The sequence below is a fragment of the Psammomys obesus genome, unplaced genomic scaffold (assembly GCF_907164565.1).
Source record: "Psammomys obesus unplaced genomic scaffold, mPsaObe1.curated_primary_1811, whole genome shotgun sequence".
NCBI lineage: Eukaryota > Metazoa > Chordata > Mammalia > Rodentia > Muridae > Psammomys > Psammomys obesus.
In genome coordinates, this window is record NW_026586550.1 from 11,356,883 (window position 1) to 11,372,051 (window position 15,169).

General features: G+C 41.2%; 1 protein-coding gene across 1 annotated transcript in view; it reads right to left on the reverse strand.

Moving 5' to 3' along the window:
- Positions 1 to 635: 635 nt before the first annotated feature.
- Parp12 (poly(ADP-ribose) polymerase family member 12) overlaps positions 636 to 15,169 on the reverse strand; it is a 38,702-nt gene continuing 24,168 nt past the window's right edge. Inside the window, exons 7-12 of the mRNA XM_055602150.1 lie at positions 12,251 to 12,392; positions 9,711 to 9,807; positions 5,139 to 5,214; positions 4,239 to 4,369; positions 3,173 to 3,324; positions 636 to 1,856 (exon numbers count right to left, since the gene is read on the reverse strand). Of these exons, the coding sequence (XP_055458125.1) occupies positions 1,531 to 1,856; positions 3,173 to 3,324; positions 4,239 to 4,369; positions 5,139 to 5,214; positions 9,711 to 9,807; positions 12,251 to 12,392 (924 nt within the window). The 3' untranslated portion in view covers positions 636 to 1,530. The remainder of the gene's footprint in view (positions 1,857 to 3,172; positions 3,325 to 4,238; positions 4,370 to 5,138; positions 5,215 to 9,710; positions 9,808 to 12,250; positions 12,393 to 15,169) is intronic.

Consider the following 15,169-nt stretch of genomic DNA (forward strand, 5'->3'; position numbering starts at 1 on the left):
AAGCATGGTTTTCTTGGAACTGAGATTAAATAAAGGAGTATTTACATAAGAGAGTATGGTGTCTTAGGAAGTCCTGGCCTCCGGGCAGAAGTATTCTAAAGTGCAGGGACACTCAGGTAAATGCTCCTGACAGCACTAGCACTGACCTTTATAGCTTCTTGTAATTCATGGGTTTCAGAGAATAATGAGTATGGACACTCAGTCTCCAAAGTGGCTCTAAAGACTCATTATGCTTTGATTTCTGAAGTAAGGGCAAAGAGATGTATTGGAAATTTCTAATAAACTTATAATATCACAGGTTAAAGGACACTGTACTCACTGGTGATGGTTTGGGAATGTAGGTTCTCTAGGTGATTAGGTCCAGAGCAGAAAGTTCTCATCAGTGAGATTAACACCCTTATATAATAAAGGGCCTGGGACACAGATGTCCAGCTATGAGGAATGATCCTTACCGTGAATCTATAGGTACCTTGATTTTTAACCTCCTAGTCTCCAAAACCTTGAACAACAAATGCCTAGTACGCATTAAAACCACTATAGGTGGTTCTATTAGCCCACAGGACCAAGATAATCCCAACACCCAGGAAAGGGCCTGGTACTCTCTATAAACAGACACTGAAAAACGAACTCCAGTCTTCATCTACTCCAGATAGTGTTTTATTTCCATACTCTCATGTGACATTTGCAGCACTGGCAATCTCATTGGGACATAAAATCCAAACCTGGAAGGTGTCCAGTGTGCTTAAGGGATTTGGGTACAGGCACTTGTGGGCCAAGCCCAGGACTCAGGGGGACACTCATCTATGTCTATGTCTCTGCCAGAGGGAATTGTGCTCCATTTACACCAAAAATTGCCTGGGTTAGTGACAAAGCAGTGGGCAAAAGTGACTGCTGAGGTCATCCCTCTAGTTCCCTTCCCTAAAGGCCACTATGTTACTCTGACAAAAAGCAAAATGGACCACAAAACCCTCCAAAACCAGAATTGTTACAGAGACATAAACTCCTAAAGTTTTAACAAATCCATAAAACAGTACGTAGAAATTCTGTGCTTGGTCTTTATAAACATCAAAGTCAATCAAGAGTTAAAATACAATGCTAACATTATTAAAAGGCAAACCTGGGCTCACAATCATTACTGGTGAGATCATAAGCCAACCTGAAAGGACCTAAAAACTGAAACTTTTATCAGCCAGAGATTAAGTTTGTGGCTTCAAGTCAGGCCTGGTAACATAGGCCTGTAATTTCAGCTGCCCAGGAGACTGAGGCAGAATGTAATTTAGCAAACCCTGCCTCATAATAAAAGCATTTTAAAAGGGCTGGGGGTGTAGCTCAGTGGTAGAGTGCTTACCGAGCAAGCACAAGGCCCTGGGTTCCATCCCCAGCACTGGGGAGGGAGAAAAAAAAGGTAACTTCACTGAGAAGCCAACATTAAACAAGAGTTCATTAAAAGTTTTGTTAAAATAAGAAAGACTTTCTGAACAGCTCTTCCAGACAGATGTGCCATTAAGGCCTAATGTGTCCTGGCCACACTCACTGTCGGCTGCTGAACAAGGAGCCCAGGGCAACAAAGATAGAGGGTCCAGCTGGGGGCTTTGAGGAGGTAGAATATTGGATGAGGTACTCGGGGTAGATCTGGTGCTTCTCAAAAACTACAAAGATGGTTGGGTCGGACATGCTATTTACACAGCTGTCGTAGAAGGCATTGCTCTGGCCTTCCTTGGCTGGAGGGCGGACAAAGGCAGCGTTGCCTCTGACGAAGTCTCCCACCAGCACCCGGGCCAGGAACATGGAGTGGGAGTGTGTGTCGGATTTGCTGTAGTGGTGGGAATAGGCAGCATCTCTTGCAAAGTAGCTTCCTGGAACGAGACAGACAAGCTTCACAGGGTACTTGAAGAGCACATCCGGGGTTATGCCAGTAGTCTCTGCCCTTTCAACAAGACACCCCCCTCTTCCACTCCAGTTCTCTACCTTATTCCTTACTCATGAAGGCCATCAACACCTATCTGTGTGGCAGGGCATCCAAGGAGGTCACCTAACTCCGACTCTCACTTCTGAATCCACTGAAAATCTAAAAAGTCTGTCAATACTTAGTTCTAGACGTCATTTTCCTATCTATAGAATGGAGCTGGCCCACCCAGCCTTACTTGCATGACATGGAAAATGAGTAACACTATTCTTAGCGAACCATTCTACAGACACCAGCAGCAACTCTTTTCTAATGGGAAGCTAAACTAGAAGTTACTCTCTTAACATGGGATTCACAAACCTATCACTAGCTTGTCGATCACACAAACATAACCACATCAGACTGAAACTGACAAACAGGTAGTCCATGGAGTTAAGACAAACAGATTTCTTTTTGTTTGTTTGTGATGGAGTCTTTATTGGAACTCCATATGCAGAACAGAATAGCCTCAAATTCACAGAGATCCACCTGCCTCTGACTCCTGTTGCCGAGAGGGATTAAAGGTATGTGCCACCATGCCTGGCTAACAAACAGATTCTTGAATTTTCTGCATTTGCTTACTACAATGTGGCTACAAAACAAAACAAAACAAAAAAAAAAAGCCTTCTTAATCAGTACTGAAGGATGAAAGTGTACCAGAGATACCAGATACTTGAAAATGGTTCAGAAATAAAAAGGTGATAAAAACCAACATGGCAACATATTAAAACTGAGGATTGTGCATTCAAGCTATGCAAGACATCTGTGTACAAGTATATAAGCACACAGCTTCCTGGGAGTTTGAAATAACTACCAAATAATGTTTTTAAATGACCAAGAGAAAAAAATGCTAGGAGAGCTCATTTGCTAGATAGAATGACACTCTCAGATTTCTATTCTAAGGACAACAGTAAGGCACAGCGGAGAGTACTCAGCAAGGTTAGAAACATGTTGCTCTCCTTTTCCAACTCTCACTACCTCTCAGAGCTCCATTCTACAGGAAATAAGCCCCAGTAAGGCAAGACTCAAGTGCCATAAGTTGACTAAGCTCTTGATCACATATAACAGCAAAAGCCAGAGCACTGCCAGCTCAGGGAGTGGGCCCACCAAGGCCAGAGGCCATGCACTTGTCGCTGGCAGCATGGGCTGGCTGGCTTCTCTGGTAGCCTCTGTAAGGCTGCCTTCAAGTAGTTTCCCAAGTACTGGTGAAGGCCACCCTTGCCTTACCTTTGCCATATGAGGTGCCATGCAGACCACAGACCCGCCAGTCAAAGTTCTGCTGGCAGATGGCATCTATGAAGTTGGTGCTGGTACCGTGGAACAGCTGCCTCTCATCTACTTCCTTCCCCCCATTTTGCTTCTGCATCTGCCCTTTTTGCCTAGAATGGTAGAGCATGCATGTTAAGGAAAGAAGGTGCTAATCGCCAAAGAACAGCCCCCTGAACTCACCATTTTCTTTTTTTTTTTTTTTTTAAATGTCATGTGACTAGAAGTTGGCTGTGGCTGCTCTGGCCAGTCCCTAGAGGCTCAAGCCACAGAGCACAGGTGGCAAGGTCAATGAACAAAAGCAAAGCTTCCCCTCCATAACAAAAGGCTCTAAAAGCAAAACCACTCTCAGAAGCATTCATGGGGTCTTCTTCCACCCAGCTACTGAGTGGAACTAACCCTGGGAAGCTGGGAAGTAAAGTTGTAAGGTTGCTACAGGGGCATTCACCTTCAGAGCCCATCCTCCCCTCTCTACTATGGGGCTTTATCCACCACTGCAGAATGTTATGATATTGTCCCAGGCCCATTTGAAGCCAGCAGGCCCTAGGGCATCATGGAGAGCCATGATGAATTTCTACTCTATGTAGAGAAATGCTGGGTGACCACGAGCATACCAGTCCTCATGTAAGTAATAGATAGACAGACAGATAGGTGGGTGGGTGGATGGATGGACAGATGGTACCCCCACTCTCTGGCTACAGCTTTAAGTTCTTGAGGCTGATGGTGTGAGCGAACTGTCTTGCTCTGTACCACTGATCTTCAGAGAGTCAGAATGGACAAGAGTGGAGTCTGGCTTTGCTAGTCACAGTGAGAACAGGGCCTGTGCTAGGGGAACTTTAGTCTCCTCATCTTTACAAAGGGCCACTTCATCACACAGCCTTAGGATGAGCAAGTAAGAGAACACAGACAGTTCATGGCACATAACAGCCCTGGGAGAGTACGGTGCTGCCTCTGATTGTCCTGGAGAGGCAGGGCATGTTGGTCATCAGCTAGCAGAGTAAGGAAGAGAGCTATCAGTCACACATACCACTGGTAGACTTCCCACAGGCCCAGGTTCTGGATCCGCTCAATCTTCTGAACGAAGTAGAAAGGTAGTGTATGGTTGAAGAGGTTCCACACCTTCTGATACTCTTCTGAGGAAGAACTGAGAATGATCTTCTACATGGGGAAAATATATTTCATATGTTATTGTCCTATGACTCAAATATATGAACTGTTTTTGTGACTACTAGGAACATCCATAACTTCAGGATAAAGCCAAAGAGTGAGGGCTTGGTCCCTCTTCCCTGAGATGTAGTCTCTCCATATATGGAATCTTTACAAAGTACAGTAATTTCCCTCTTGTTCACATTGAAAATGACCCACACACAGGCAGGCAGGTAGTGCCTAAGCCACCCATCCTAAGTGTCTCCAGGATGTCAGGATGAGTTCCCAGCATTGGAAATCAGCCAATGTGCCTCATACTGACAGAGCAGTAGAGGACATACGTCAGGACAGTGTTCTGCTGCACAGTATGCTCCCAGAAAGCAGACCTCAAATGAGCTACCTCTGTCCATTGCTGTCTAGTGTCTCCCCCTCTCAATTTCCCGTGTTTCTTTATATTTCTTAGTCAAGCAGATTTATTAGTCCAGCCTTGCTTGGAAGATCCTTATTTCTGCCCACCCTAGCGAATGTCACAGCTTTATCTTTTCCCCTCACACCACTCACCTCCTCACACCACTCACCTCCTTTCCCTGGGAGCTACAGTCAACCCATACAAAATCACCCAGCCTTAAAATGCCCAAGATCTACAAAAACAGAACAGAAAGCCCACATGCATCTCTACCCTTTGGTACTACACACCACAGTTGAATAAAGCACTCTTTCCACACTCATCAATCTCTACAGAACCCTTTCTGTCTAGCTCCAAGGTATGTAAATCCCGTACCTTAAATCCCAGGTCCGGCAGGGCTGTAGGGTCCCAGTAGTCTGGGATGTTCTTTGAGCCTTGGAACTTAGTATTGCTAAAAAGTAAACAAAACTTAAGACTCTTAATCCTTAGACATATGGAATTCAATCACGAGTGAACTCTCTCACCAATATCACTAGTCCCAAGTCTCAGTATAATGTATTTAAAAGCTAGAGGACAAGGAGGCACATAGCACAGTATCTAATACACAACAGCACCTTCATCTTGCCTACCAGCCAAACCAAGAGGTCCTGAGAGATGTACTTCTCACCTGCACCCCACCAACCACACAGATGGGACAGAGAACTTGACTGAAGAGTATACACTGGCCCCAGCTTTCATCCAAGTCTTGAAATTCAAAAAACACCAAAGACTTTTTTTGAAGCCTTAATGATATGCACTTGACATACAGATAATATTTTTAATGCTGTATAACTGGCCCCCAAACCCACTTGGTAACAGAAATTTGAGTAAAGCTTATAAGAGGTTATTTGTAGTCAGTTATTTGTCCTTAAATGTGCATTATTTTCTGAATACACACACACACTCATGATTGAGCTAAATTAAAGGGCGTCATGTAACGGTGGCACTACATTATCTTCTAAAATTATAAACAAATAAAAGCCATACTAAAAAAGAATATGACTCAAAGGGATTAGGAATGTCACTGTGAAGACTACCTATCAGTTCAGTTCCCTTAAATTGAAACTTCCACTGTCCTTCCTACAGCAGATCTACCTTTTGTTTCTGCTGGCATGGGACATGTCCCTTCACCTCAAAGTCTCCAGAAAATCCCTCAAATAATTTTCCTAGGGAAATGCCACAAGTTAAAAATAACTAAGAAAGGATCCATCAGTAATAACCAACCACAAGTTTTGTTGTTTTTTTTTTTTTTTCACCTATTAAGATGGTGAAATTATCAAACAGATTATAAGCCAGGAGTTCTTCTTCCTATGCTTAAGGAAAACACTTGGAACACAAATGTAGGAAAAACCATTAAAAGACCTACAAGAACCTAACAAGAACCAAGCAGGACTGCTGGAAAAGTAGAGTGAACCCTTGACAAGAAAAAACCAATGGACAGGCTAACTCACAGACTCACCCATCTGAAGAGTGAAGTAAGATGAAAGATATGTGAAATGAAAATATTCAGAAACTGGTTCAAGGAGCAAGGAGATGGGAAATGTGGAAGAAAGGCCTAGTGGGAATCCATCAGAACCTGAGGAAGCTCTACACAGAACAGATCCAAGGAAACACATCAATAACAGCTTAAGAGGCCCACAGTCTCTTAAGCTAACACAAGCCTAGATACAACACAGTGAGGTACAGAACTCCAAGCCTAAGACCTCTAAAATTATCCAGAGGGGGGGAAAGTGTGATAGCATCAAAAAATACCAGTGAAACCAAGGCCAGCTTTTCAAAAGCTACAATGGAAAGCAGAAGACAGAGTAGTAGCTTCAGTGTTCTAAGAGAAAGTAACCAGAGCCCACGAGTCTACACCCAGTAGACTGTCAAAGACATTCAGCCAAACTAGAAACAGATGCTGCTTTCTTCCCTTATGAGATCTCATCTAAGGAATTTGAAAAGACAAATCAAGGTTAGAACGTGAGTAATTTAATGAGACTTTCACAGTATAAAACAGTGTCTCTTAAAGTTAAAATTTAAAAATATCAAGAGGAAAGTATGAAGGCCTTACAGTAGGAAAGCAAAAACAGTCATTCATTTGTGCCTAAGTGAAGAACGCACATAGTTTCTTACATTGTCTCTAACATACCAAACAACTTCCAAACTAGTAGGGAAAAAATAATTTTAAAACAAAAAAAATTTATTTTGCACACATGCAAACATACACATACACACACACACACACACACACACACACACACATCACAATATGCATGCGGAGTCCACAGGAAATTTTCTAGTTGTTCCTCCTACCACCACGTGGGTCCAAGGGATTGAATTTGGATTGTGTCAAGCTTGGCAGCAAATGCCTTTACCCACTGACCCAACTTACCAGCCCTGGATTATGTTTATAAAATATGGAACTCAATGATAAAAATGCAGTTTCAAATTTTACATTGAATGATGCTCCTAGAGACTATGCTATGGCTCACGTGTGCCCAAGCAGCCATTGTTGCTAGGAGTTACTGACAACTAGCTCCTGTCCAGAGGCTGAGGAAGGAACCAAGCACCACAGCTGCATGGGCAGGTGCGGGTGAGCACTCAGCTCACAATCCACAGAAGAGTCTTCAATCACTTGTACCTTATTTGTATTTGATCAAAATCACTATCTTTTTGTGGTGCGAGGAATCAAACCCTGGGCCTTGCACTACACATGCTAAGCATATGTCTGTTTATGGTCCCCTAAAATCTAAATTAGAATGAGGACACAAGAAACCCAGTCTTAGAAAAGAGACAGACAAAAAGTCTTTTCCGAATTTTGCTTAGGGCAAGCTCTGCATAGGGAAAGCATAAAGTTCTTCAAGTTGTAGGACCATCATAATCAACCACAACTAAACCTGAAAGCAATACCAAAGACACTGGCATTTAACCAATACAGTAAAATAAAAATAGCTTATGAACAGCAAGGTAGTAAAACAGATAACAAGTCAAGAGAATGTATTTGAAGTGTATAGAAGCAGCCAAGGGCTAAAAGGCCCTAACAGATTAAAAAGGGAGTCACCCACAATGGAAGGAGGATCCAACTCCCAAGTTTTCTCCTAACCTTCTATGCATGGTCTTTGCATATGCAGGTCTGTTTTCACACACACGCATCATAAACAAACAATTATAATAAATAAAATTTAAATTAAAAAAGATTATCTACAGCAGAAAAATAAAGTGGGAGAGTTATGTTTTTAAATATGTATATGTATATATATACTCAATCTCATTCATAAAAGGAAGTACATTAAAGTATACTGTGAGAATGGCAATAGCCCAACAGCTTAATAATTCACTAGAAACAAGGCCAAGAAAAATCAGCAAATCATCATTTTGCTGGGTGGCCATGATGTTCAAAGTTCATGGAAAGGAACTCAAATTTGCCTTCTGACTCTGACCTGACAACCAACCACCAAACACACCAAAGAGTTGTTTGTGGCATTGTTATTTTGTAGTAGAAAAATATGTAAACACAAACATCCATGAAAGGGGGGCAAATTAATAAACTATGCTATATACAAATGCTAACAAACACATACACACAAGCAAAAGGAGATTACAGAAGTCTTCAATGACTTGAACAGAGCAATTACCAGGATACTTTTAAGATATTTCTGAGGTGCAGAATGGTGTACATATAGTAGGTTACCTTTTATGTAAGCAAAGAAAGGAAGTAGTAGGCAGGTAGGTGGTTTTATGTGTACCTGTGCATATATACATATTATTTTATTTTTCAAGAAAAACAGAAAAGAACAATTAGAAGTAAAAAAAAAAAAAAAAAAAAAAAAAAAAGTTACCACAACAGGAGCAGGGTAGAGATAACACAGACACAAACTGAGTATACTGTATTAGAGTTCTGACTTTTAAAAAAATACATGTTTTATATTTCATCAAAATAAACTTTAATTAGAAGAGGGAAAAGAAGGGCATATTCTCAAGAAATTATGTTGCTGTATTTGAGTCTCAAGGAATTGTTTCTTGGCCTGTTGATAAACTTTTCCTTTTACTTATACCAAATCTTTTTTAAATGACTTCTGTTTAACAAACATATTCAATAAACTTTACCTCTGAAGTCTTCAGAGAACCAACAGAACCAAAGTAATCCTGGTTTCTCAGGCTAATAAAGCTATAGGCAGCTAACAACATCGTTGGCCTAAAGTCCTAGCACTGGCCATGGCAAACTCAGACTGTAAAGGGACCCTGGTACATCTTCACCTTGCAGGCCATCATCTTCTAGTATATACTACATGGTCTGGATAGCTATAATCCCATCACACTTGCCCAAGACTAAACCACTCTTGCTTTAAAGGAGACTTGATCAGTACAAAGCTCAAGAATTTCCATCTGCTGCAGAAAGTCTCTCTCCTCCCTCATGTGCCACCTATGCATTCAATTAGAGAACCCTCAAAGCCAGCCTGTGACATACACACACACACACACACACACACACACACACACACACAAACTCATTGTGAAAGGGAAGATGGTTTGTTAATGACTATTATACCAGTTTCTTTATTTTGGTGTTCTATGATATTCAAGAATGAAATACATAAGCTTTTATTAGTATGAACCCATCATTATTTCATTACTTCAACATTTTAAAAGATTTAGCTCTATAACTCAGTTGTCACATTCAAAGACAAACTGATGAGATGGCTTCAAATCTAGCTAGGTTTGCACATCCCAACAGACCACCTTGTAATTCTGTAATGAAACCTACAATGCTAATTCTCACTGTGGCTCAAAGACTTTCCCAAATAATAGGTTTGAATGACAGTAGTATGCTAGTCACACATGCATGTATTCTGAGAATACACGTCAGCAAAGTATTCCTCAACTAAAGCATTCCACACACCAAGCAAGCTCACAAATGTTACTTACCAGGACTGCTTCATCTGCACATCCTGAGGAGACACATACTTGGGTCTTCGGCAAACCTTTCTGACAGTGCCATATACAACGTTTTTCTGCAGAAAGGCTGAAAGAAAAATCAATGAAAAAAACACATGTACACACACAGTGGGGGTGCACGCACAGCAGGAATGCTCTATCAACACAAATTAAATGGGTTGGACAAATAATCCAATATGTAAAACCTGAGATCAATCTTAAAAATAAGGCAATTTTACTCATTTCAAATATTTACAAAGAAAACAGGTATCCTTAGGAGACTGCATTTAATGAATAGTGAAATGATTAGTAATTGATGTATCAATTATACATGAGTGCTTCTGATTGTTCCTTCCAATCATATTTAAATTTATTGTTTTGCTTAGCTTGGATGTAAAGAAGTTCCAACTAAGACTGAGATTAAATTACTGCATCTTGAGTTAAGGTAATTTATAGGTAATCGTTTTGTTCTTACGACTTTTTTAAATTTTTGAGTATACTGATTCTATAGCAGTGTTTATCAACCGTTTCAAACCCAGGTTCTCTTTAATAAACAAAACATTTGACCCACCCTCAATCTCAGATTCATTCCAAGGATTGAGGGTAGGTATCTATCCACCCTTTTACACTGAAAATGACACATAGCTACAGGTTATGTTTTCTATCAAGGAAACCCTATCAGGTGCCACTTTTACACTTAAATATATAAAACCAAGTTTTCTTTTCATTTTAGAAACACTTTAATATTAAAAATTATACATGTCTGGAACTTATCTGCCTTTGAACATGGACTATATAATAACCTGAGGCATGTCCCTTACACTGTAGCTACCCTCATTATCTCTAGAGCACACTGTTCACACAGCTTCCATAACCCTTCTGTCACCAACATTCAACCTTCCCACTGATACTTTGCTTATTAACTATCTATAATGAATCTCAGATAACCTTTCACTAGTAAAAACAGGCTCTTTGAGATATATGGACTATTTACATATATGTTAGACACCTTCTCTAATCTTCCATGGGGGAAAAAAGAGCCCTTTCCCTAATAGCCTTGTTGCTTCCTTAATTTACCCTGGGACACATCCATAAATGAGCTTGCTTTGGGGAATTCTGCCTGCTGACAGCCAGTGAACAGAACATCGTTATTCTACTTCTAGAAACTTGGCTATCATCTTGAGTTACTCTTTCATGACAAGAGTCCTTAACAGAGTTGATCTCCCAACACCTATAGAGTAGGTCATTTGGGCTACTATGTATATACATTTTTAAAATATTTGCTTCCTAATAATCAATAAGTACATGTGGCAGTTTGGTTTGAAACTCTAAATATATATAGTAGAGACTGTGTAGGTGAAGCCAATGACTTCCATCCTTTTCTTTTGAAGATACTATTATGTAACCCCCCCGCCCCCAAAAAAATCATCAAGCAACAAGCAAACTGTGACCACCTAATGACCTTAGGTCAGGCCACTGTGAGCATGCTTTTTCTAACTATATGTGTAGATATGTAGCTATATCTTTGTCCTGAAGGTCTGCTCCAGGGACTAAAGGTATATCTGACATTTTTGTTGTATCTGTTTTACATTTTCAGATGTTTTTAAAAGAACTGTTTTAAACTGTGGTTAGCGTCAGTGAGAGGAGTGACAGCTGTTTAAACTGTTCCTGTCTTTTCTATCTACCTGTGCTCTTCTACACACTATCATCAATCACAGCGACTGCCACTTGTGACACTCATAACCTTGGTTGGTTTCTTCTAGTAGAGTCATTCCCCTGGAGAACAGAAGGAACTTCTCTAAGAGGCAAAACAAGCAGTAGGGAGTCTTCCTTGAACAAAACCACAAGTCCTGCAAAAGCACAAGCCAAAAATAACGGGCCAAAAGCAAGCAACCAAGTGGTTTTAGGCAATGGTACTTTGCTGCTTTCTACACAAAACAAAATACAGAAAATAGTGAGTCCCTTTAACATGCTGGATTGCAAGATGTCAGATGTAAAAAATTAAACATAATCAAAGGTAAGCTGAGCAGAGCTGGATGGATGTTTGCATGGAGATGGCATGAGAAACTACAGCAAAACTAAGAAACATTCTCACAAATCAGCCACTGAAGAACTGGCCAGTGGGCGATTGGTCTCCTTTTATCTCTTAAGGTATATGGGAAAAGTCATCTCAGCTTCAGCTTCTGGACACTGTAAGCACAGAACTTTTAATCAGTGTGTCCTATAACATGCTAACCCTGACTGCTGTCCCAGCAAGCCTGAAAGTGCCTGCAGAAAAGGTAGCTTCAGTGTCAGAAGGTTAACCTTCAGAAACAGAACAGCCACACTCTACTCACTGACTCTGGCTTTCCATGTAACAGAAAAGCTCTTTATCCTCATATCCTCCAAGCACATCTCCCTGACAGTGCAGGGCAGTATCATCTGTTGATGGGTCTACCTGCCTTACATATATCCCCTTTCCTTTCTTATACCAGCCTTGGCCCCCAGGTTAATATGGGAGGGCTATACTCTATTCCACAAGTAAAAGGTACCTTTGAAATCTAGCTCATAGTTGTGTTTTCCAGCCTGGAACTTCAAGGTGGCTGCCTGGGGATCAGCTCCTGGGTCACAGAATGCCAGGTAAGCCTTTTCCACATCACTGCTGCTGATGGTGGTCACAGGGTGCACTGTGCCCTGGAAGGGGAAATCCAGAGATGTCATGGAGGCTATGGTGATGAGCAAAGATGCTGCCAATCCAGCCACTATCCTAGATGACTTGTTTGTTATAAGGAAAGAGGGAGGTGACAGGGGGCAGGAGGAGGGAATGGAGGTGAGGGGTAGAGAAGGGAAAAACAGGACTCTCCTAAAACTATTTTTGTAAACAGAAGATAGTAAGTATGCATCCTGCTAAGCAGGGTAACTGGGATCTGAGCAATGGAAAAGCATAAAATCAGCCGGAAAAGATACTTGCCACCAAAGCAGATAACCTGAGTTCAATCCTTACAACACATGGTAGAAGAAGAGAACCAAATGCCACGATTTGTCCTTTGACTTCCACATTCACGCAGTGGCATGAGCACAGCCATACACACACACACACACACACAAATGAACAGATAAATAAACATTTAAAAAATTCTTCAGAATAGATGGTACAACCATTCAAATGTTAAAATAGCAACAGCAAATTCACATAGGCTACTTAACTCATCAGCTCAAAAAAAAAATGCTATCTCTGGTAAAATGGCTGGCTATTTTAGAACAGTATGCAGTTCTCTTGACTCCTCACCAGCCTTCCTCCCAGTTTCCAGTCCATCCCCTTCAAATGTTTCTCCCAACAGTTCCTCCCTCAGCTCCTCAATAGTCTACTTAAATAGTTTCTTTCCCCCAGTTTTCCCAATACTAGTAGCTCCAAACTGTGACAGCTGTTCTAGACTATCTGCTCAGCTCAACTTCTCCTGGCTCAACTGTCTCCTAACAATATCTTTTCCACCAACTGCCTTCCCTTCTGATTCTGCTGGGCCCCTACACCCCAAGCCTCAGCTGGCTTTTTTATATCCCAGAAATCCAAGAAGCAATCAACACTGAAGGTCATAGGATCAAGCAGTTCTAACAGCTAAAAATTCTTAAAGGGCCAGTTGACCAGCAATGGGGGATCTTTAAAAGGCCAGGTAAGTAAGATATATAATACTATGACCTCTTCTATGGCTAGTCTCATTCCCTTCATCCTCCAGCCAGGCTTCAGTCCTTTTCTATGCTGTTTTCTTTTTCTGGTCTCTTTGGCTATCTTTTTTTTTTTTTTCAATCCCTCATTTTCTCTGCCATTACCTACTAGATAAGGTTTGATATTAGACAGACTAAATTTGGAATCTGAGTTTTTGCTATGGCTTATATATGGTTTGTCTCTCAAGGATTTCTGCCCTGAAAGCTTAGTGTGGGGTAGGAGCTTTAAGAAGTGAGGCCTGACCACAGAGGAAGACAATGCAGCCAGTCCTGATGAGACCTGATAGGCTAGGGCCAGAGGGAAGGAGAGGAGGACCTCCCCTATCAGGAGACTTGGGGAGGGACATGGGAGAAGATGAGAGAGGGAGGGTGGGGTTGGGAGGGGACTAGGGAGGGGGCTACAATTGGGATACAAAGTGAATAAACTGTAATTAATTAAAAAAATAAATCTAAAAAAAAAAAGTGAGGCCTGAGACTATAGGGATGCCTCAGTGGTTAGGAGCACTTGTTGCTATTGCCAAGTACTCAGGTTTAATTCTCAGCACCCACTTGGCAGCTGTCTGTAACTTCAGTTCTAATGGTATCTGGCCCTCTTCTGGCCTCTAAAGGCACTGTGTGCACCTGAGGCAGAGGCACACATGCAGAGAAGACACCCACATAAATAAAATAAAAATAAATCTACTCTTCACTAAGTCACAAATTCTAGGTTTCATGGATAAAACGATAAATAAAACAAAATCTGTCCCTGTCTCTGAGAAATAGCAGAGCAAGAAAGGAGAGAAAATAAAAAGTAAGTAGTCCTATCAATGTGTCATGCTCAATGGTCCCTAGGGTCTATATGGGAAGACACAGAAGCTACAGGCATTTTCTGAGAATGACCTTTGCAGAGGCATAACCTGTAAAAGTTTCCTGCAAGAAAACAAACATGAGTCAAGGCCTAACACTGAGAAAAATGACTTGGCTCTATGAAGGCTATCAGGGAAGGAATAGTAGACGGTTTTGGAAGGAATCTATTTTATGGTACTATATTCATGCGTAGGTTTCTTTTTTTAAATGTCAAGACTAAACTATTAGGTTATAATTTGGAAGAATGAGGAATTAGTATAAAAAATTCCTTCCAGACAGTGAGGAAAAAAGGAAAACAGGTTCTCCTAGTCCAAGGAAGTGAAGGAAAGTATCAAGAACAGAGGAAAGACATAGAGTGAGACATGGATTTCATGCCCCACCACCAAAAACCATTAACACAGGTTATCACAGGGAAAAGAATGAGGGTAGCCAAACAGAAAGCAAAAGCAAAAAGACTCTTTCTGTAGCAAGGGTCTGGAAGAAGAACTCTCAGCTGAGAAACCAAAGGTTAGCAGTTGGAGAGACCAGTAAGATTTGAATGAAAAAGTCACATGTGTTCTGAGGCAGGCCTGGTTGATTTTGACATTAAATGTTGGGGTACATCCTAAACTCTGAAACAAACTTAGCTTTTCTGAAAATCAAGAAAAAACTGGCTTGAAGTTGAAAATTGGCCAGGTATTGGTAGCACACACCTTTAATCCAAGCACTTGAGAGGCAGAGGCAGGCAGATTTCTGTGAGTTTGAGGCCAGCCTCATCTACAGAGGAAGTTCCAGGACAGCCAAGGCTACACAGAGAAATCCTGTCTCAAAAAAAACAAAAGAAACAACAACAAAGGAAGAAGGAAGAAGGAAGAAGGAAGGAAGGAAGGAAGGAAGGAAGGAAGGAAGGAAGGAAGGAAGGA